The sequence below is a fragment of the Trachypithecus francoisi genome, unplaced genomic scaffold, assembly GCF_009764315.1.
Source record: "Trachypithecus francoisi isolate TF-2019V2 unplaced genomic scaffold, Tfra_2.0 Lachesis_group2, whole genome shotgun sequence".
In the NCBI taxonomy this organism is placed as follows: domain Eukaryota; kingdom Metazoa; phylum Chordata; class Mammalia; order Primates; family Cercopithecidae; genus Trachypithecus; species Trachypithecus francoisi.
The window spans coordinates 101,345,083-101,365,579 of NW_022681465.1; the positions used below are offsets into that span (position 1 = coordinate 101,345,083).

The 20,497-nt window shown below is 43.4% G+C and overlaps 2 protein-coding genes across 15 annotated transcripts in view; both read left to right on the forward strand.

Annotated features, from left to right (window-relative positions):
- The window catches only part of RAD17 (RAD17 checkpoint clamp loader component), a 48,379-nt gene extending 34,432 nt beyond the window's left edge, over positions 1 to 13,947 (forward strand). For all 12 annotated transcript variants that reach the window (XM_033179780.1, XM_033179783.1, XM_033179777.1 and 9 more), the window contains 2 exons: positions 10,040 to 10,097; positions 13,181 to 13,947. In XM_033179780.1, coding sequence (XP_033035671.1) covers positions 10,040 to 10,097; positions 13,181 to 13,442 — 320 coding nt within the window. In that variant the 3' untranslated portion in view covers positions 13,443 to 13,947. The remainder of the gene's footprint in view (positions 1 to 10,039; positions 10,098 to 13,180) is intronic.
- A 285-nt stretch (positions 13,948 to 14,232) lies between these two features.
- MARVELD2 (MARVEL domain containing 2) overlaps positions 14,233 to 20,497 on the forward strand; it is a 32,330-nt gene continuing 26,065 nt past the window's right edge. For 2 of the 3 annotated variants that reach the window (XM_033179796.1, XM_033179798.1), the window contains exons 1-2: positions 14,233 to 14,313; positions 18,906 to 20,069. In XM_033179796.1, coding sequence (XP_033035687.1) covers positions 18,921 to 20,069 — 1,149 coding nt within the window. In that variant the 5' untranslated portion in view covers positions 14,233 to 14,313; positions 18,906 to 18,920. Of the gene's footprint in view, positions 14,314 to 14,344; positions 14,871 to 18,905; positions 20,070 to 20,497 lie in introns of those variants that run through there. The other variant, XM_033179797.1, reaches the window with a different exon arrangement.

A 20,497-nucleotide genomic window follows, 5' to 3' on the forward strand; every position in this document is an offset into this window, starting at 1 on the left:
TGGCCGGATCTCAGCTTACTGCAAGCTCCGCCTCCCGGGTTTACGCCATTCTCCTGCCTCAGCCTCGGGAGTAGCTGGGACTACAGGCGCCCGCCACCTCGCCCCGCTAGTTTTTTGTATTTTTAGTAGAGACGGGGTTTCACCATGTTAGCCAGGATGGTCGAGATCTCCTGACCTCGTGATCCGCCCGTCTCGGCCTCCCAAAGTGCTGGGATTACAGGCTTGAGCCACCGCGCCCAGCCTAGTTTTTAAACTTTTTATTTTTTTTTATTTGAGACGGAGTTTCACTCTTGTTGCCGAGGCTAGAGTGCAATGGCATGATCTCTACTTACGGCAACCTCCGCCTCCCAGGTTCAAGTGATTCTTCTGCCTCAGCCTCCAAAGTAGCTGGGATTACAGGCATGTGCCACAACACCTGGCTAATTTTTTTTGTATTTTTAGTAGAGGTGGGGTGTCACCATGTTGGCCAGGCTGGTCTCGAACTCCTGGCCTTAAGTGATCTGCCCACCTCGGACTCCCAAAGTGCAGAATTACAGGCATGAGCCACCACACCCGACCACTAGTTTTTAAACTTTATTTTGAAATTTTAGGCCAGGCGCGGTGGCTCACGCCTGTAATCCCACTTTGGGAGGCCGAGGCGGGTGGATCCCCAGGTCAGGAGATCAGGACCATCCTGGTTGACACGGTGAAACCCTGTCTCTACTAAAAATATAAAAAATTAGCTGGGTGTGGTGGCGGGTGCCTGTAGTCCCAGCTACTCGAGAGGCTGAGGCAGGAGAATGGCAAGAACCCAGAAGGTGGAGCTTGCAGTGAGCCGAGATGGCGCCAGTGCACTCCAGCCTGGGCAACAGGGTGAGACTCCATCTCAAAAAAAAAAAGAAATTATTTTAGACGTAAAGATGCAAGAATAGCACAAAAAAATTCTTGTATGTCCTTCACTAAGTTTCCTCATTGTTACATTTTTTTTTTTTTTTTTTTTTTTTTTTTTTGAGACGGAGTCTCGCTCTGCCGCCCAGGCTGGAGTGCTGTGGCCAGATCTCAGCTCACTGCAAGCTCCGCCTCCGGGTTCACGCCATTCTCCTGCCTCAGCCTCCCGAGTAGCTGGGACTACAGGCGCCCGCCACCTCGCCCGGCTAATTTTTTTTGTATTTTTAGTAGAGGTGGGGTGTCACCATGTTGGCCAGGCTGGTCTCGAACTCCTGGCCTTAAGTGATCTGCCCACCTCGGACTCCCAAGTGCAGAATTACAGGCATGAGCCACCACACCCGACCACTAGTTTTTAAACTTTATTTTGAAATTTTAGGCCAGGCGCGGTGGCTCACGCCTGTAATCCCACTTTGGGAGGCCGAGGTGGGTGGATCCCCAGGTCAGGAGATCAGGACCATCCTGGTTGACACGGTGAAACCCTGTCTCTACTAAAAATATAAAAAATTAGCTGGGTGTGGTGGCGGGTGCCTGTAGTCCCAGCTACTCGAGAGGCTGAGGCAGGAGAATGGCAAGAACCCAGAAGGTGGAGCTTGCAGTGAGCCGAGATGGCGCCAGTGCACTCCAGCCTGGGCAACAGGGTGAGACTCCATCTCAAAAAAAAAAAGAAATTATTTTAGACGTAAAGATGCAAGAATAGCACAAAAAAATTCTTGTATGTCCTTCACTAAGTTTCCTCATTGTTACATTTTTTACCATATTTGCCTAATTATATTCTCTCTCTTTATAAGCATGCACATATATGTATTATTTTGCTAAACTAGTTTTGAGTAAATTGCAGGCATGATATCCCATTATTCTTAAAAACTTAAGTCGGCCGGGCGCGGTGGCTCAAGCCTGTAATCCCAGCACTTTGGGAGGCCGAGACGGGCGGATCACGAGGTCAGGAGATCGAGTCCAACCTGGCTAACACGGTGAAACCCCGTCTCTACTAAAAAATACAAAAAACTAGCTGGGCAATGTGGCGGGCGCCTGTAGTCCCAGCTACGTGGGAGGCTGAGGCAGGAGAATGGCGTGAACCCAGGAGGCGGAGCTTGCAGTAAGCTGAGATCCGGCCACTGCACTCCAGCCTGGGCGGCAGAGCGAGACTCTGTCTCAAAAAAAAAAAAAAAAAAAAAAAACTTAAGTCTACCCTTGCTAAAAACAAGGACATTTTCCTGCATAACCACAGTATACACATCAAATCAGGAAATTAGCATTAATACCATTTATTTTATAGTCCCCATTCAAATTTTGCCAGTTGTCCTAATAATATCCTTTTTTTAATTATTATTTTTAATTAATAGAGACAGGATCTTGCTATGTTGACCAGGTTGGTCTTGAACTCCTGACCTCAAGCAGTCCTCTGGCCTCATCCTCCCAAAGTGCTAGGATTATAGGCACAGGCCACCGCACCCAGCCCTAATAATATCCTTTGTAAAATGATAACTCCCCATTTCTTGTCCAGAATCCAATGAAAGATAACCTCGTGCATTTAGTGATTCAATTTCCATGTGTTTTTAGTCTCCCTTCATCTGGAACAGTTTTTTAGTCTTTCTTTGTCCATGACATTTTAGAGGCATATAGGACAATTACGGTGTATATTATCCCTCAGTTTGGGTTTGTCTGGTGATTCCTCATGACTGGATTCAGGATATGTATTTTTTTGGCAGAAATACTACAGAAGTGATCTTAAAAAAAATGGCAAGGAGAGGAAAGATATCTGGATTCTGACCAACAGATTCATCATGTCCACTGCATAAACGTTATTTTTGCCTATGAATACACATTTTAAACACTTTAAGTATCAGTACTCACAAAAGCTATAAGAAAACACTTCATTGTATCAAAGTAGATATTTACTCTTTAATCCTTTCTTCTGATCACTGATAAGGTCAACTCTGTTTAAAATTTCTGTGCCAGGCATGGCGGCTCATGCCTATAATCCCAGCACTTTGGGTGGCCAAGGTGGGAAGATCGCTTGAGCCCAGGAGTTTGAGACCAGCCTAGGCAACACAGTGATACCTTGTCTCTACAAAAAAATTTAAAAATTAGCTGGGTGTGGTGGCTTGCACCTGTAGTCCCAGCTACTCGGGAGGCTGGAATAGGGGAATCACTTGAGCCCGGGCAGTGAAGGGTGTAGTGAGCTGGGATCACCCCACTGCACTCTAGCCTGTCTAGCTTGGGTGACAGGGCGAGACCCTCTCCAAAAAAATAAAATTTCAGAGATGTTTTGCTAAGTTATATGGTAGATTACTAATATTTTTTCTATGACACAAATTCTGTTTTCTCTTTTGAAGATTAGCACCACAGACAGGTGATCATTAATGAAATATGGCCCTTAAAATACACATTACAAAAGAGAAACTGATGGTAAAATTGCTGGTGAAGTTAACTTTTATCATTTATCCACTAATTAAAAATTCAGATTCGGAGATCACATCTCTAAGCTGTTCATATCACAGAGCTATTTTTTAAAGATCCTGATTATAGGCAACAAAAGCAAAAATAAACAAATAGGATTACCTCAAAACTGGAAAGCCTCTGCACAGCGAAGGAAACAACAGAATGAAGAGCCAACCTACATAGTGGGAGAAAATATTTGTAAATTATACATCTGATCGGGGTTAATGATCAAAATATATAAGGAACTCAAAGAATGCAATAGTAAGAAAACAACCCAGTTAAAAAACAGACAATTCCAACCTGGGCAACATGGTGAAACCCTGTCTCTACAAAAAAATAGATAAAATTGGCCAGGCGCGGTGGCTCACGCCTGTAACCCCAGCACTTTGGTCGGCCAAGGTGGGTGGATCGCCTGAGGTCAGGAAATCGAGACCAGCCTGGCAAACATGGCAAAACCCCACCTGTACTGAAAATACACAAAATTAGCTGGGCGCAGTGGCAGGTGTCTGTAATCCCAACTACTCAGGAGGCTAAGGCAGGAGAATTGCTTGAACCTGGGAAGCGGAGGTTTCTGTGAGCCGAGATTGCACCATTGTACTCCAGTCTGGGCAACAAGAGCAAAATTCTGTTTAAAAAAAAAAAAAAATAGATAAAATTGGCCAGGCGCGGTGGCTCACGCCTGTAACCCCAGCACTTTGGTCGGCCAAGGTGGGTGGATCGCCTGAGGTCAGGAAATCGAGACCAGCCTGGCAAACATGGCAAAACCCCACCTGTACTGAAAATACACAAAATTAGCTGGGCGCAGTGGCAGGTGTCTGTAATCCCAACTACTCAGGAGGCTAAGGCAGGAGAATTGCTTGAACCTGGGAAGCGGAGGTTTCTGTGAGCCGAGATTGCACCATTGTACTCCAGTCTGGGCAACAAGAGCAAAATTCTGTTTAAAAAAAAAAAAAAATAGATAAAATTAGCCGGGTGTAGTGGCACACACCTGTAGTCCCAGCTACTTGGAGGCTGAGGTGGGCGGATGGTTTGAGCCTGGGAAGGGAAGGTTGCAGTGAACCGAGATCATGCCACTACATTCCAGCCTGGGGCACAGAGTGAGATGCTGTCTTAGAAGGCAAAGGACCAGATAGACATTTCTTAAAAGAAGACATACAGATGACCAATAGGTATATGAAAAACTGCTTAACATTAAGACTTAACACTAATGATCAGGGAAACACTTTAAAACCACAATGAGATTTCATATTACACCAATTAGAATGGCCGTTACCAAAAAGACAAATGATAACAAGTGTTGGCCAGGGTGTGGCAAAAAGGGAATCCGTACAGTTAGTAAGAATGTAAATTAGCACCGCTGTTTTGAGGAACAGTATGGAGGTTCCTTAAAAAACTGAAAATAGGCCGGGCACAGTGGCTCACGCCTATAATCCCAGCACTTTGGGAGGCCAAGGCAGGCAGATCACGAGGTCAGGAGTTTGAGAGCGGCCTGGCAACATAGTGAAACCCCATCTCTACTGAAAATACAAAACAAAACAAAAAACAACTAAAAATAGGCTGGGCATGGTGACTCACACCTGTAATCCCAGCACTTTGGGAGGCCGAGGTGGGCGGATCACCTGAGGTTAGGAGTTCGAGACTAGCCTGACCAACATGGTGAAGCCCTGCCTCTACTAAAAATACAAAAATTAACCGGGCATGGTGGTGCATGCCTGTAATCCCAGCTACTTGGAAGGCTGAGGCAGGAGAATTGCTTGAACCTGGGAGGCAGAGGTTGTGGTGAGCCAAGATCATGCCATTGCACTCCAGCCTGGCAACAAGAGCAAAACTCTTGTCTCAAAAAACAAACCCTAAAAATAGAACTACCATATGATCCAGCAGTCCCACTACTGGACATATATCCAAAGAATATGAAGTTGAGGCCAGGCGCAGTGGCTCATGCCTATAATCCCAGCACTTTGGGAGGCGAGGCAGGTGGATCACTTGAGGCCAGGAGTTTGAGACCAGCCTGGCAAACATGGTGAAACCCTGTCTCTTCCAGAAATAATAAAAAATTAGCCAAGTGTGGTGGTACATTCCTGTAGTCCCAGCTACTCTGGAGGCTGAGGCAGAAGAATTGCTTGAATCCAGGTGTTGGAGGTTATAACAGTGAGCTGAGATCATGTCACTGCACTCCAGGTGACACAGCCAGACTCTGTCTCAAAAAAAAAAAAAAAAAATGGAGTCAATATGTTGAAGAGATATCTGCCCTCCCTCCCATGTTTTATTGCAGCATTATTCACAATAACCAAGGTATGGTGTCAGTCTAATTGTCCATTGGATGAAGAAAATGTGGTATATATATGCAATGGAATATTATCCGGCCATAAAAAAGAACAAAATTTTGTCATTTGCAATAACATGGATGAACCTGGAAGACCTTATTTGAAATGAAATAAGCCAGGCACAGAAAGACAACTATCGCATATTCTTACTTATATAGGAGCTAAAAAAGTTGATCTCATAGTAGTAGAGCACACAATGGGATTACCATGGGCTTGGGTGATAGGGGAGATGTTGATCAAAGAATACAAAATTTTGTTACGTAGGAGGAATAAATTCAAGAGTTCTATTTTACGACATGGTGACTATAATTAGTAGTATTGTGTGTGTGTGTGTGTGTGTGGTTTTGTTTCTTTTTTTGAGTCAGAGTATCACTCTTGTCACCCAGGCTGGATTGTGGTGGTATGATCATGGCTCACTGCAGCCTAAACCTCCTTGGCCCAAGTGATCCTCCCACCTTAGCCTCCTGAGTAGCTGGTAACCATAGGTGCGCACCACCACACTTGGCTAATTTTTTTTTTTTTTTTTTTTTTGTGAAGACGGAGTTTTGCCATGTTGCACAGGCTGGTCTTGAACTCCTGGGTTCAAGCAATCCTCCCACCTCAGCCTCCCAAAGTGCTGGGACTACAGGTGTGAGCCACCACACCCAACCAATATATTGTATTCTTGAAAAATGCTGAGAGTGAATGTAAAGTGTCTTTGCCACAAAAATAATAACTGTGAGGTAATATATATGTTAATTAGCTATAGTTCGTCATTCTACAATGTATGTATGAAAACATTTTGTTGCCCACAGTAATATATACAATTTTGTTTAATTAAAATACTCTGATTGTAGTAGCTTTTTTTTTTTTTTTTTTTTGAGATGGAGTCTTGCTGTATCTCCTAGGCTGGAGTGCAGTGGCACCATGTTGGCTCACTGCAACCTCTGCTTCCCGGGTTCAAGTGATTCTCCTACCTCAGCCTCCTGAGTAGGTTGGATTACAGGCACACACCACCACACACCACACCCAGCTAATTTTTGTATTTTTAGTAAAGATGGGGTTTTACTATGTTGGCCAGGCTGGTCTCAAACTCCTGACCTCAGGTTATCCGCCTGCTTCGGCCTGTGTAGTAGAATTTTTAACAGGTAAGTATCCAAAGGTCCTCGTAGTGTTAGATGTGCAAACTTTAAAAGGTTTATAAAAATTAGTAAAAGTAAGATGTTTTGGTTTTTCTTACAAATTTTTATACTGTTTCTTCCGCTTTTATTTACTATGTCATTTTCAGCCATTATTTCTTTAAATATTTTTCTGCCTCTTTCTGTCCTTCTAGTCCTTCATTAGGTTATGTTCACTTGAAAGTGTTCCACATTTTTATGAGATTTTGTTCATATTTCTTCTGTTTTCTCTATGTCAATCTATGTCCAAATCGTTGTTTTTTGTTTTTTTTTTTGAGACAGTCTCCCTCTGTTGCTCAGGCTGGAGTGCAGTAGCACCATCTCAGCTCACTGCAGTCTCTACCTCCTGGGTTCAAGCAGTTCTCCTGCCTCAACCCCCTGAGTAGCTGGGATTACAGGCACGTGCCACTATGTCCGGCTAATTTTCGTATTTTTAGTAGAGACAGGGTTTCACCATGTTGACCAGGCTGGCCTTGAACTCCTGACCTCAGATGATCTGCCTGCCTCAGCCGCCCAAAGTGCTGGGATTACAAGCATGAGCCACCACACCTGGCCTATGTCCAAGTTTGATGATACTTCTGGTTCAAATCTACTGTTGAGTCCCTTTAGTGAATTTTTCATTTTAGTTATTGTACTTTTTGACTCCAGAATTTTCATTTGGTTCTTTTTATAATTTTTGTCTTTTTGTTGATAACTCTTTTTCATGAGACATGGTCATTACAGCTTTCTTTACTACTTTAAGTGTGATTTCCTTTTCTACTTTGAAAATATTTATAATGGCTTACTGAAGTATTTTTCTGTTGAATTTAATGTCTGAGCCCTCGCAAAGGCAGTTTCTTTTGCCCATATTTTTCTTGTGTGTAGGTCACACTTTCCCTTTTTGCATGTCATAATTTTTTGTTGAAAACTATATGTTTTAGGGAATATATTGCAGCAATTTTGGAGAATATTGATTCTCCTCCTCTGGGGCTTGTTTTTATTGTTGTGTGTTTGTTTATTTGTTTAGTGACTTGGCTAAACTCATGTAATGAAGTCTGTCTTTTGCAATATGAAGCCTTCCTCCCTCTTTCTTCAGAGAGCTCATCCTTGGCTGTGCCCACAGTTTACTTGGGATGATGGTGGTTTTAGCAGAGCTCACTTTGTGTCTTGCCCTGATATCTCTGTATAGCTCTCTGCTTCCTTTGGTATCACGCTGTTGGCTCCCCTAATTACTTTTTTTTTTTGGAAGGTGGGGGGAAGGGTCTCACTCTGTCACCCAGACTGGAGTGCAGTGGCACGATGGCTCACTGCAACCTCCACTTCCCGGGGTCGAGCAATTCTTATGCGTCAGCCTCCTGAGTAGCTGGGACTACAGGCGCATGCTACCATTCCCAGCTAATTTTTCTATTTTTAGTAGAGATGGCATTTCACCATGTTAGCCAAGCTGGTCTTGAACTCCTGACCTCAAGTGATCCACCCACCTTGGCCTCCCACAGTGCTGGGATTACAGACGTGAGCCTGACTACTCCCTAATTACTATCTAATTGTTGTGTTTTCAGCAGTGCTCTAGGACAAAAATTTCTCCACAGTCTGATCCAATTTAATTTGGGCAGTTGTAGGCTTTCAAGCCAGTTTCTGACAGTTGTTCTGAAACCAGGAGGGCTCTTCTTCGTTGTCTCTTTCCCTGGTTGTTTCTTATGAACTAGTTGGCTTATGTTTAGCTTGTTCTTACTTAAGAGGAGTTGGTTTCAGGGGTGCCCTTTAGGCTTGAATTCCCCCACACTATGTTTCAAATAAAGTCAGTTCCTTTGGGGAAAGCTTCGGAGCTTTTTCCTATGGACTGCCTCTCCTCTGGGCAAAATCTCTAAGCCAGTTATTCTGGGTGGGTGCCCAGCTGCAGAGGTAGCCTCTGATTATTTTGGCTTGCCTCTCCCAGTGTGTACCATCTGCTGTATAACAAACTGGGGGTAAGGGAGACTGCAGTTGGGACAGGGGACAGTGCCTTTGGGTTAGAACCTCTTATCCTGTGAGTAGGGCTGGGTGGAGAAAGGAAGCCCCAATCACCCTGCTGCACTCCAGTAGGAAGGAGTCGTTAGTTCTTGGCTGCACCCACCTGGAATGAAATGTTCATCAAGCTGAGCCCTCTCAGCTGAGGATTGGGACTAGGAGGGAGAGAATGGGAGTGGCTCAGATGCCTCAGATTCTTCCTGTTTGATTTTCTTGAATAGATCTTTTCTCATTTGCTGTATGCTATTAGAACAATTTCCAGAGACTTTAAATGATTGATTTTTAAGAGTTTCCACCAATTTTGCTTATCTCTGGGAGTGGGTACACAAGAGCTTATGCTGTCATCCTAAAAGTTGACTATGTCATTCTTTTTCTTTATGAATTTTTAATTGTGATTAAGTATACAAAACATAAAGTTTATCATCTTAACCATTTTGAATTTTACAGTGCAGTAGTGTTAAGTATATCCACCTTGTTCTGCAACCAGTTTGCGAAACTTTTGGTTCTTGCAAAACTGAAATTCTATAACTATTAGCATTAATTCCCCTTTTCCCTTCCCCCTGGCAGCCACCATTCTACTTTCTGTCTCTATGAATTTATGACTCTAAATACTTCATATAAGTAGAATCAGACAATATTTGTTCTTTTGTGACTGGTTTCACTTAGAATGATGTTATCACAGTTCATTTGTGTTACAGCATGTGTCCTTTTTAAAGCTGAGTAATACTCAATTAGATGTATATACCACATTTGGTTATCCATTCATCTGTTGACGGACACTTGGGTTGTTCCACCCATTGATGATTATTAATGCCGATATGAACATGGGCGTACAAATATCTTTTGGAGACTCTGCTTTTAATTCTTTTGGGTATATACCCAGAAGTGGAATTGTTAGATCATACAGTAATTCTATTTTTAATTTTTTGAGGACCCACTATACTGATTTCCACAGCAGCTACACCATTTTACATTCCCACAAGCAATGCACAAGGCTTCCATTTTCTCCACATCCTTACCCATACTTCTTGTTTTCTGGTTTTTTATAACAGTCATCCTTAATAGATGTGAATTGGTATCTCACTATGGCTTGGATTTGCATTTCTCTAAAGATTACAATAAGCACATCTTTTCATGTGCTTATTGGCCATTTGTATATTTTCTTTGAAAAATTGTTTACAACTTTTAAAAAATCTGTTTCAGCTCAGATTTCTTTTATCCAAGATATTGGAAGGCTCCCTCTGAAGCGACACTTTGGAAGGTAAGCTGATCATCTCAATTTCCAAAAAGCTGATAATGAAATGTCTATTGAATATGTTCAGTACTGAACTGTTATCTGTATCTGAATATGTTCAGTACTGAACTGTTATCTGTAACATCCAAGAAAGACATACTGTACCTAGTAATTTATAAACATAATTATAGACCCTTTTCTTAAATATAAAGCATATTTTCACCCACTTCCAATGGACTATACCAGATTAAATGGAATCAGGGAATCACAAAGGCAGAGGAATCTTTAAAATCCTCCAATTCAACAAATCTAGAAACCCCTTTCCAGCTTCCTGTCGAGAGATGTTCTTAGCCTATGCTTGAAGACCTGCAATGACTAGGAACTGCCTCAGAAAGGAGCAGTGTCCTTGATATATTCTTATTTTAGAAAATTTAGACAAGCAAAAAATAGATGTGTGTGTGTATGTGTGTGTGTGTGTGTGTGTATATATATATATATGATTCATTTTATTGGAAAGTAGCTTCTGTGCCATTATCAGTGATTAACACAAAACGTATACTTCAGTTTGACTTAGCTTATTTGTAAGATCGAATTAAGCACTCAGGAATTGTTTAAAGATTTTAAAAATGGCCGGGTGTGGTGGCTCATGCCTGTAATCCCAGCACTTTGAGAGCCCGAGGCAGGTGGATCACCTGAGATCAGGAGTTCAAGACCAGCCTGAACAACATGGTGAAACCCCATCTCTACTAAAAATACAAAATTTAGCCAGGTGTGGTGGCACATTCCTGTAATCCCAGCTACTCAGGAGGCTGAGGCAGGAGAATCGCTTCACCCTGGGAGGTCGAGGTTGCATTGAGCCAAGATTACACCATTGCACCCCAGCCTGGGCAACAAAAGCAAAAACCCATCTCAAAAAAAAAAAAAAAGATTTAAAAAACCTTGCTTACTGGATGCATGGACAAAAGTAAGTGATAGAAATGGCACCTCTGGCTCCTCCTACCTTTTCTCCTATTTCTGGTCCCAAATGGAAAACTCTTGTGATGTGAGCTTTTTCCCCCTCTCTACCCTCAAAGATTTATTAAGGCCTTTGTAGTGTTAATGTTTTTTTCTGTATACTGGCTTAGCTATGCGGAGCCCATCTTTCCTATCACAGAAAGACCATGATGGATGGATCTTGAAGCATCGTCCCACTGGGATGGGATCAGGGCTTACACATTTCATAAACACTGCTTTTCTTCTCACATCCTTCTGAATGAAAGCAGGACCAGATCTCCTTGATGGCTCCTTTCCCCGACCCCCTAAGTTTATGGCATCAAAATAAAGACAAATAAAGACAAGTATCTTCTATTGTATTTTTGCTCCTGAGATGTATTGGGTTGCTGCAAAAGTAATTACTTTTACACAAGCCTAAACTGAATGAGAATCTTCACTATTTTATTATTGGTTCAACTACCTACTTGATGTGACTTGAGAGGCAGTATTTTCTTTTTTTTTTTTTTTCTAGATGGAGTCTTGCTCTATCTCCCATGCTGGAGTGCAGTGGCGTGATCTTGGCTCACTGCAAGCTCCGCCTCCCAGGTTCTCACCATTCTCCTGCCTCAGCCTCCCCAGTAGCTGGGACTACAGGCACCTGCTACCACCCCCGGCTAATTTTTTTTTTTTTTTTTTTTTTTGTATTTTTAGTAGAGACGGGGTTTCACTGTGTAGGCCAGGATGATCTTGATCTCCTGACCTCATGATCCACCCACCTCGGCGTCCCAAAGTGCTGGGATTACAGGCGTGAGCCACTGCGTCTGGCCACGAGAGGCAGTATTTTCAATGGTATATATTACAGTGACTGGTACTATCTTTTATTTATGTAGACCATATTTAAAACCATCATGAATATATTTAGTATTTAGTATTTATTAAATATTAGTACTTAATATTCAATAGATGTTTAATTTCCTGTAATTCAACCTATACATTATTTTTGCCCATTTAGCTTCTTTTCAACTTTTACTATCCTAGCCTTGTAGATAAGTCATCATGCACTTCAAATACTATTTACTTAGGATGAATTCCTACAAATGAAATTGCTGGATCAATAGGTATATACCTTTTGGGGCTTTTCTTCTTTATTGCCAAATTGTTGGCAAGAAAATTTTTCCAATTTTATATCCACTTACAGTGTATCAATATGTTCTTTTCTCCTAACCCTTGCCACCACTGGGTTTTAAAAGTATCTTTGCCAGTTTAGAAGATGACAGTAGTAGGCCGGGCTCTCCCAGCACTTTGGGAGGCTGAGGTGTGTGAATCATCTAAGGTCAGGAGATCGAGACCAGCCTGGCCCAACATGGTGAAACCCCATCTCTACTAAAAATACAAAAACTAGCTGGGCATGGTGGTGCCTGCCTGTAATCCCAGGTACTCCAGAGGCTGAGACAGGAGAATCGCTTGAACCTGGGAGGCAGAGGTTGCAGTAAACTGAGATTGCACCACTGCACTCCAGCTGGGGCGATAGAGCAAGACAGTCTCAATAAAAAAAAGAAAAAATCTGTACTGAAGACATTATTTCTTTTTATTTTTAGGTGTTTTCTTGTGGTTTGGATTGGTTTCTTTTCTTTTCTTTTTTTTTTTTCCTGAAGCAGAGTCTTGCTCTGTCGCCACCCAGGCTGGAGTTCAGTGTGGCACTAACTTGGCTCACTGCAACCTCCGCCTCCTGGGTTCAGACAATTCTCCTGCCTCAGCCTCCTGAGTAGCTGGGATTACAGACGCGTGCCACCACAGCTGGCTAGTTTTTCTATTTTCAGTAGAGATGGGGTTTTGCCATGTTGTCCAGGCTGGTCTTGAACTCCTGGCCTCAAGTGATCTGCTTCCGTCAGCCTCCCACAGTGCTGATAGTACAGGCATGATCCACCGTGTTCAGCTCCTTTTTGTATTTTAAGCTGTAGGAACTTATTCACAGTTTGTCATTTACCTTGTAGTTTTGTTTTTGTAGTTAAAGGGACTAGCTGAACAGCATAATGTAGGTAAATGAAAGAAAGATGGCTTCATAATCATCACACTCATGGTGTAATTTAAAAATCTCCTCCTTTGGTTCTTGTTAATGCCTGCAATGAATGTGACAGATTGAAAATGGAAGCCCTGACTGACAGGGAACATGGAATGATAGACCCTGACAGCGGAGATGAAGCCCCGCTTAATGGAGGACTTTCTGCAGAGGAATCTCTGGGTGAACCCACTCAAGCCACTGCGCCGGAAACCTGGTCTCTTCCTTTGAGTCAAAATAGTGCCAGTGAACTGCCTGCTAGCCAGCCCCAGCCCTTTTCAGCCCAAGGAGACATGGAAGAAAACATCATAATAGAAGACTATGAGAGTGATGGGACATAGAAGCCAGCCTGCTAATCTGATTCCTACTTCACAGATTCATTTTTCATTCAGTGGTACTTCAGCAGAGTTAATATGCTTTTCTGATGAATTACACAACAGTTTGTTAATTCTCCATTCTTGTAGTATTTCATCACAAGAAACCTACTCTTCTGTCATCTTGAAGTAAATAGAAGATCAAGCCTTCAAATCTCTGAATTTTTTCTGTAGTATTTATTAAATCTGTGAGTGGTTTAAGGAGCGGTCAGTGTGTACAAAGTGTGTTTCAACATTATGCCAAATGTCAAAATGTGAAGGACGAATTCAGGATGCAAAAACGTTATGGGGGTTGTAAATATGAACTGTACAACAGTTTAGGATGCAATTAAGAGTGTAAACTGTGTGCCTTATTTACACTTCATTGTCTTCAGCTTTCAGATATAGTTTTGATGTGTTGTACAGTGGAATATCTTAGATACTTTTTGGAAAGTATTTACATAATTTATATCACAATTAAAATGTTGAATTTCATTTTGTTTCTCCTGTCTTTTAACATTACCTAGCATGCACTGTCTGCCTTGGATCCTTAGGCACAGTGCACGAATCTCCCTCACCCCGTGTCAAACTTTTCAAAAGATAGGGAAGAGGATGGCAAAGTTGCGATGAGAACCTGTAACTATCTTTCCAAAAGAGCCCCGTGTGTAGTCATTGCCGGGAGGTGCCGGCCGGTGGCACCGAGCAGTCTGGGTCCAGAGTGGGGGTCGGGCCGATAGAGCCGGGCGGGGCAGAGCTGGGCCGGCAAGGCTGGGCCCGTCCCGCCCGGCCCCGCCCCCGGAGTCCGATACCGGTTTCAGAGCCCCAGGCGGCGTGCGCGCTCTTTCTGGCGACTGCGCAGGTAAGTGGGGCCGGGGTGGGGCTACGTGACCGGGAGAGGAGGGCCCGGCGGCCCCCAGCCCAGGTGTGCGGGGACCGAGGGGTGCCCGCGCTCGGCAGCGCTCAGCCTGCCATAGCCCGCGGGGGAGGCCGGAGCCAGGGATCCGGGGAGGCCCGCCTCCTGCCGGGTTTCGCTCTGCAGACGCAGGTGCGGCCGAGCCGCCGTCCTTCCGGGCGCGGGGCGGGACGCGCACCTTGGGGCGATCCCGGTGCTCCTGACCTGGGAGGTCTCCCGGCTTAGTTTCGGCCTCTTTGGGGCGGAATCTCCAAAGACAGTGGGTTTCAGCCAGAAACGCGAAGACGAACGCCCAGTCGGCGCGGGCAGAGCCGAGAACACAATGAGATTTGTGGGACCGGGCGCCCAGAGGCTGGCGCGGGGGATACCCCACAGCGAAAATGCTCGCTACCCCCGGGCAGTCGTGGGTTAGTTAGAACCACAGAGCTTTTCCTGATCCCTTGGAAGCGCAGAAGTATCCGAAATCTACCCCTTTCTTGGGTCCAGCAAAACTTTTAAGCCAGGTAAACCGGTGGTTCTGTTTGTGGAAAGGTGACCAGGCATGATTCCTGTGACACTTAGCTGGGGGAGCCATTTCTCCTGCCGTTGCCGCAGCTTTCCAAGATGAGTGTACGAGAGTGGAGTAAGAGTCCGGGGCCTGAGCGGGACAAAGACACACGCTGCCGCGGCCTGCGGGACCAGAACGGACTCTCAGTGACATCCTGAAAGACATTAGGGGTATCCAGATATTTAAGATGTAATGAAATACAGCTAACCATTCCCTTCTAAAAATCACATTAACTTGCTTTTCCACAACTCTGTAATAATTGCATATTTTTTATTTAAAAATGGATAAGGTGATTTGATTCAAATAAGCCACTTCACAGGTGAAGAGTTAAATCCATTACAGTGAATCTTATTTTTACCAGTGAGTTGAATTAAGCATAGTGTATCCTGTAAATGCTGTGTAAAACTTGCTAAAATCATTTGTTGTGCTTTTGCTTCTACATTTCTTAGGAATGTGTTTCAAACACTAGAGTCGTAATAGCATTTCTAGAACTTACATTTTTAGAGAAAAATAGAAAGGTACAAAAATAAATGATTGTTATAATATACAGAACCGCTTTGCACTGGGCACCCTGCTGGGGCCGTCAGAGTTAATCCTCTAAGGTCAGAGTGCCCTATTAGAAGACCCTGGGGTTCCACCCCATTCTCTTGTCTCCAGTCTGTACATACTCCCTGTGCCTTGCTTGCCCCCTTACATCTCTTCCTGGATTTTTAACGCATCTGAAACACTCTTCAGTCTGCTGCTCCCCAAGGCTAAGCGGGAGGGGTGGAGAATGAAGCATAGACAGATAAAATGATCAGATGTCTGGGGTTTACTTCAGAGGACTCTTATCAGCAGAGGAAATAGTATAGGGAGTATAAATGAAACAAGTTTGGCCATAAATTGATAAATGTAGAAGCTGGATGTGGGTACACAAGGGTCTATAATGCTATTCTTTCTACTTTTTATTATATTTGAAAATTTCTATAATAAAAATTTTAAAAACCTATCTAGCATTTGACCTCTTCTCACTATCTCAGTGATCCACTGGATTATTTCAATGGCCTAGCCAGTCTTCCTGTTTTACTTCTTGCCTTCTGGAGTGTACTCTCAACACAGCATCTATAGTGATACTGTTAAAATAAGTCAAATCATGTCACTCCTCTATTCAGAATCCTCCAGTGGCTTCTCATCTCACTCCCAGCAAAAGACAAAGGCCTTTCTTTCCAGTGGTTTTCAAGGCCCTACATGATTCCGATGGCCTCAGTTCTACTATTCACCTTCTTACCCACTTTGCTGCTGCCACAGTAGCCTCCATGCCTGAATATTTCTTGAACATACCAGTCACTCCTGCCTCAGGGCATTTGCGCTAGCTGTTCCATCTGCCCGAACACTTGTCCCTGATAATGGCCTGGCTTCCTCCTTCACCTTCAGTTCTACACTCAGATGTCCCTTTCTCTATGAAGATTTCCCTGGTCACTCAGTTTAAGATTGTAACATCCTGTCCCCATTGCAGTCTTTACCCCGTTTCTCAACTTTGTTCTTTAGCATACTGTATATTTCATTTATCATCTGTCAATCCGCCCGGCACTCCCCCAGTTAAAGCATCATGAAGGCAAGGATTTCAGTCTGGTTTGTCCACCAGTGTACCTTCAGCATGCCTGGTGCAAGGCAGGTTAAATGAAGGGTCTTTGTTTTCCAAAGTAAAATAAAATAAAGCCTTAGGAATTTCCAAATTGTTCAACAGTATAAAGATGGGGTTATCAGACCAGGTGCAGTGGCTAACGCTTGTAATCCCAGCACTTTGGGTGGCCAAGGCAGGAGGATCGCTTGAGCCCAGGAGTTCAAGACCAGCCTAGGCAACACAGTGATATTTAATGTCTATTAAAAATTTTAAAGAATTAGCAGCCGAGCGTGGTGGCTAATGCCTGTAATCCCAGCACTTTGGGAGGCTGAGGCGGGCGGATCACGAGGGCAGGAGATCAAGACCATCTTGGCTAACATGGTGAAACCCCATCTCTACTAAAAATACAAAAAATTAGCCAGGCATGGTGGTGGGCACCTGTAGTCCCAGATACTCGCGAGGCTGAGGCAAGAGAATGGCGTGAACCCAGGAGGCGGAGCTTGCAGTGAGCCGAGATCACGCCACTGCACTCCAGCCTGGGCGACAGAGCGAGTCTCAAAAAAAAAAAAAAAAAAAAAGAGCTGGGTATGGTGGCATGCGCCTGTAGTCCCAGCTACTCAGGAGGCTGAGGCAGCAGTGAGCTATGATTGTGCCCCTACTCTCCGGCCTGGGAAACAGAGTGAGACCCTGTCTTTAAAATATTAAATAAATAAATAAGTAATAAATAAGTAAAACAATAACAAAAAAGATGGGGTTATCCATTTTAATTTTGAGACCGTAGTATCAAGTACAATACCATGTGCCCAGTTTAAGTCTTCAATAATGAGACTTGGCAGGGTGTGAATGAAAAAAATTGTTTAATTCTTCAAGCAAAATACTTATAAACAATTTGAGAGAGCAATTCGGCATACCTTAACCCTAGTAGTTAATTTGCAAATGGTTTTCTTTTTCCTGTGTATGGGTGCAGAGCGCTGATTTCATGAATCAATAGGCTTAGTAAAAGTGCATTTTCTGCTTTATTTTTGAAGTGGATTAAATACCTTCTGAGATACTTGAGTCTCTCCTTGGGAACAGTAAATCACCTGAATTGCTCTGGAAAGAGTAATATTAATGGTCATTGCTGCCATTCTCTGTTGTGCCTTGGGGGAGCCTTAGCCTTTGGTGATTGTTGTCTCTGAGATTCAGTTTTTTTACATCTAGTTTACATTGTTGATATTTGAGACTGGAAGAAGCAAGTCCTCTAAAATGACTTTGTTGATTTAGGAAGGGGAAGGGCTGTGCACTCCCTTTGTTTTAACAGACTGCCTCTCCTAGGCTATTCCAAGTGAAAATGAAGAATATTTGCTGACCCATCAAATTTCACTACACTCAAACTCTCAGTATTTTGATTTAGATGTTTGAGGAAATGACTCTACTTGGGAGTGTGTTCGTGTTCTGTTTTGTTAAAGTTTTGTCACTTTTGTTCTTTATTTTATTGTTTAAGAGGTCTCACAGATAAATTACATTTATAAATATTTGTTTTCATTTCTTTTTTTTCCCCCCCTTTTTAGAGACAGAGACTCGCTGTGTCACCCAGGCTAGAGTGCACTGGTGCAGTCAGAGCTCACTGTAACCTCAAACTCCTGGGGTCAGGTGATTCTTTCCTCTACCTTAGCCTCCCAAGTAGCTGAGACTGGGCACAGCACCACGCACGGCTAAGTTTTTAAAATTTTTTGGGTAGATACAGGTCTCACTATGTTGCCAGGCTGGTCTTCCACTCCTGGCCTTAAGTGATCCTCCTTCCTTGGCCTCTCAAAAGTGCTAAGATTACAGGCATGAGCCATCATGCCCAGCCTAACATTTTGAATCTTCATTGCATTTAAAATGGCATAGAATGATGACTGTATCCCTAAGTAATATAATTGTTTAAACTATAGAAAATCTATAGTGTTAAAATATACATATTTGTCTCTTTTTTTTTTTTGAGACAGGGTCTAGCCCTGTCACCCAGGCTGGAGTGCAGTGGCGCAATCTTGGCTCACGGCAACCTCTGCCTCCTGGGTTCAAGCGATCTATATCTCAGCCTCCCGAGTAGCTGGGATTACAGGTGCATGCTACCATGCCTGGCTAGTTTTTGTATTTTCAGTAGAGATAGTGTTTCACCATGTTGGTCAGGCTGGTGTCAAACTCCTGACCTGAAATGATCCGCCTGTCTTGGCCTCCCGAAGTGCTGGGATTACAGGCATGAGCCACCATGCCCAGTCTCATATTTATCATTTTTGTATATCATAATAATTAGACATGATCCTGTTGGTCTCCTAAATAGTTTTTGCTACTATGTGAATAAAATCAGCATCATTGAGGGGATAAGTGACTAATCATAAGTGATAACTTTAAATTTGGCCACAGGTGTGAAAATCACAAATGTCATCAAATGATGGAAGATCCAGGAATCGGGACAGGCACTATGATGCGGTCCCAAGCGACCTGCCCTATCAAGATAGCACCATAAGAACCCATCCAACTCTTCACGACAGTGAGCGGGCAGTGAGCGCTGATCCCTTGCCACCACCCCCTCTCCCATTACAGCCAGCATTTGGGCCAGACTTCTACTCAAGTGACACAGAGGAACCAGCTGTAGTGCCAGATCTCAAACCGGTAAGGCGCTTTGTCCCTGACTCCTGGAAGAACTTCTTCAGAGGGAAGAAAAAGGACCCCGAATGGGATAAGCCGGTGTCTGATATCAGATATATCTCCGATGGAGTAGAGTGTTCACCACCAGCCTCTCCAGCAAGACCAAACCACCATTCACCCCCCAACTCCTGCAAAGATCCCTACGGAGGGTCAGGAGGAACCTTTAGTTCCCGGAAAGAGGCTGACGCAGTGTTTCCCCAGGATCCCTATGGATCTCTAGACCGACACACACAAACAGTTCGAACATACAGCGAGAAGGTGGAGGAGTATAACCTGAGGTATTCCTACATGAAGTCGTGGGCAGGTCTGTTGAGAATACTGGGGGTGGTGGAGCTGCTTTTGGGAGCCGGCGTCTTTGCTTGTGTCACAGCTTACATTCACAAGGACAGTGAGTGGTACAACTTGTTTGGATATTCACAACCGTATGGCATGGGAGCCGTTGGTGGACTGGGCAGTATGTATGGGGGCTATTACTACAGTGGCCCTAAGACCCCTTTTATACTTGTGGTTGCTGGATTAGCTTGGATCACCACCATTATTATTCTGGTTCTTGGAATGTCCATGTATTACCGGACCATTCTTCTGGACTCTAATTGGTGGCCCCTAACTGAATTTGGAATTAACGTTGCCTTGTTTATTTTGTATATGGCCGCAGCCATAGTCTATGTGAATGATACCAACCGAGGTGGCCTCTGCTACTATCCGTTATTTAATACACCAGTGAACGCAGTGTTCTGCCGGGTAGAAGGAGGACAGATAGCTGCAATGATCTTCCTGTTTGTTACCATGATAGTTTATCTCATTAGTGCTTTGGTTTGCCTGAAGTTGTGGAGGCATGAGGCAGCTCGGAGACATAGAGAATATATGGAACAACAAGAGGTGAGTGATTTCATAATCCCTCATTTGTGTGTGTATGTTTGTTTTTTCTGTTATTTATTTGCTCCCTTGTTAAAAAAAAAAGTATAGTGCTCAAAACAGAAAGCTTTCATAGAAATCTTTTCTTTTCTTTCTTTCTTTCTTTTTTTTAATGGTCTGAGATTCAAAAGTCCTAGTGCAGTATCTGACATGCTTTGACTGGGATAACCCACTCTGGCGTTTGGCTGTTATATAACATTGCAAGTAGACACCAGATGTGTAATATATAGTTTTTGTTGGCTGCATTATTATGTCTGTCTGAAGCTTAAGGGAAAGACACAGCTACTGAATTTTTATAAAGAAGAAGAATATACTCAGTAAAATAAGTGTCTCATCATTAAACTAAGTTTGAGAACAATCTTAATTCTTTAATATGGTAAAACTTAATAAAG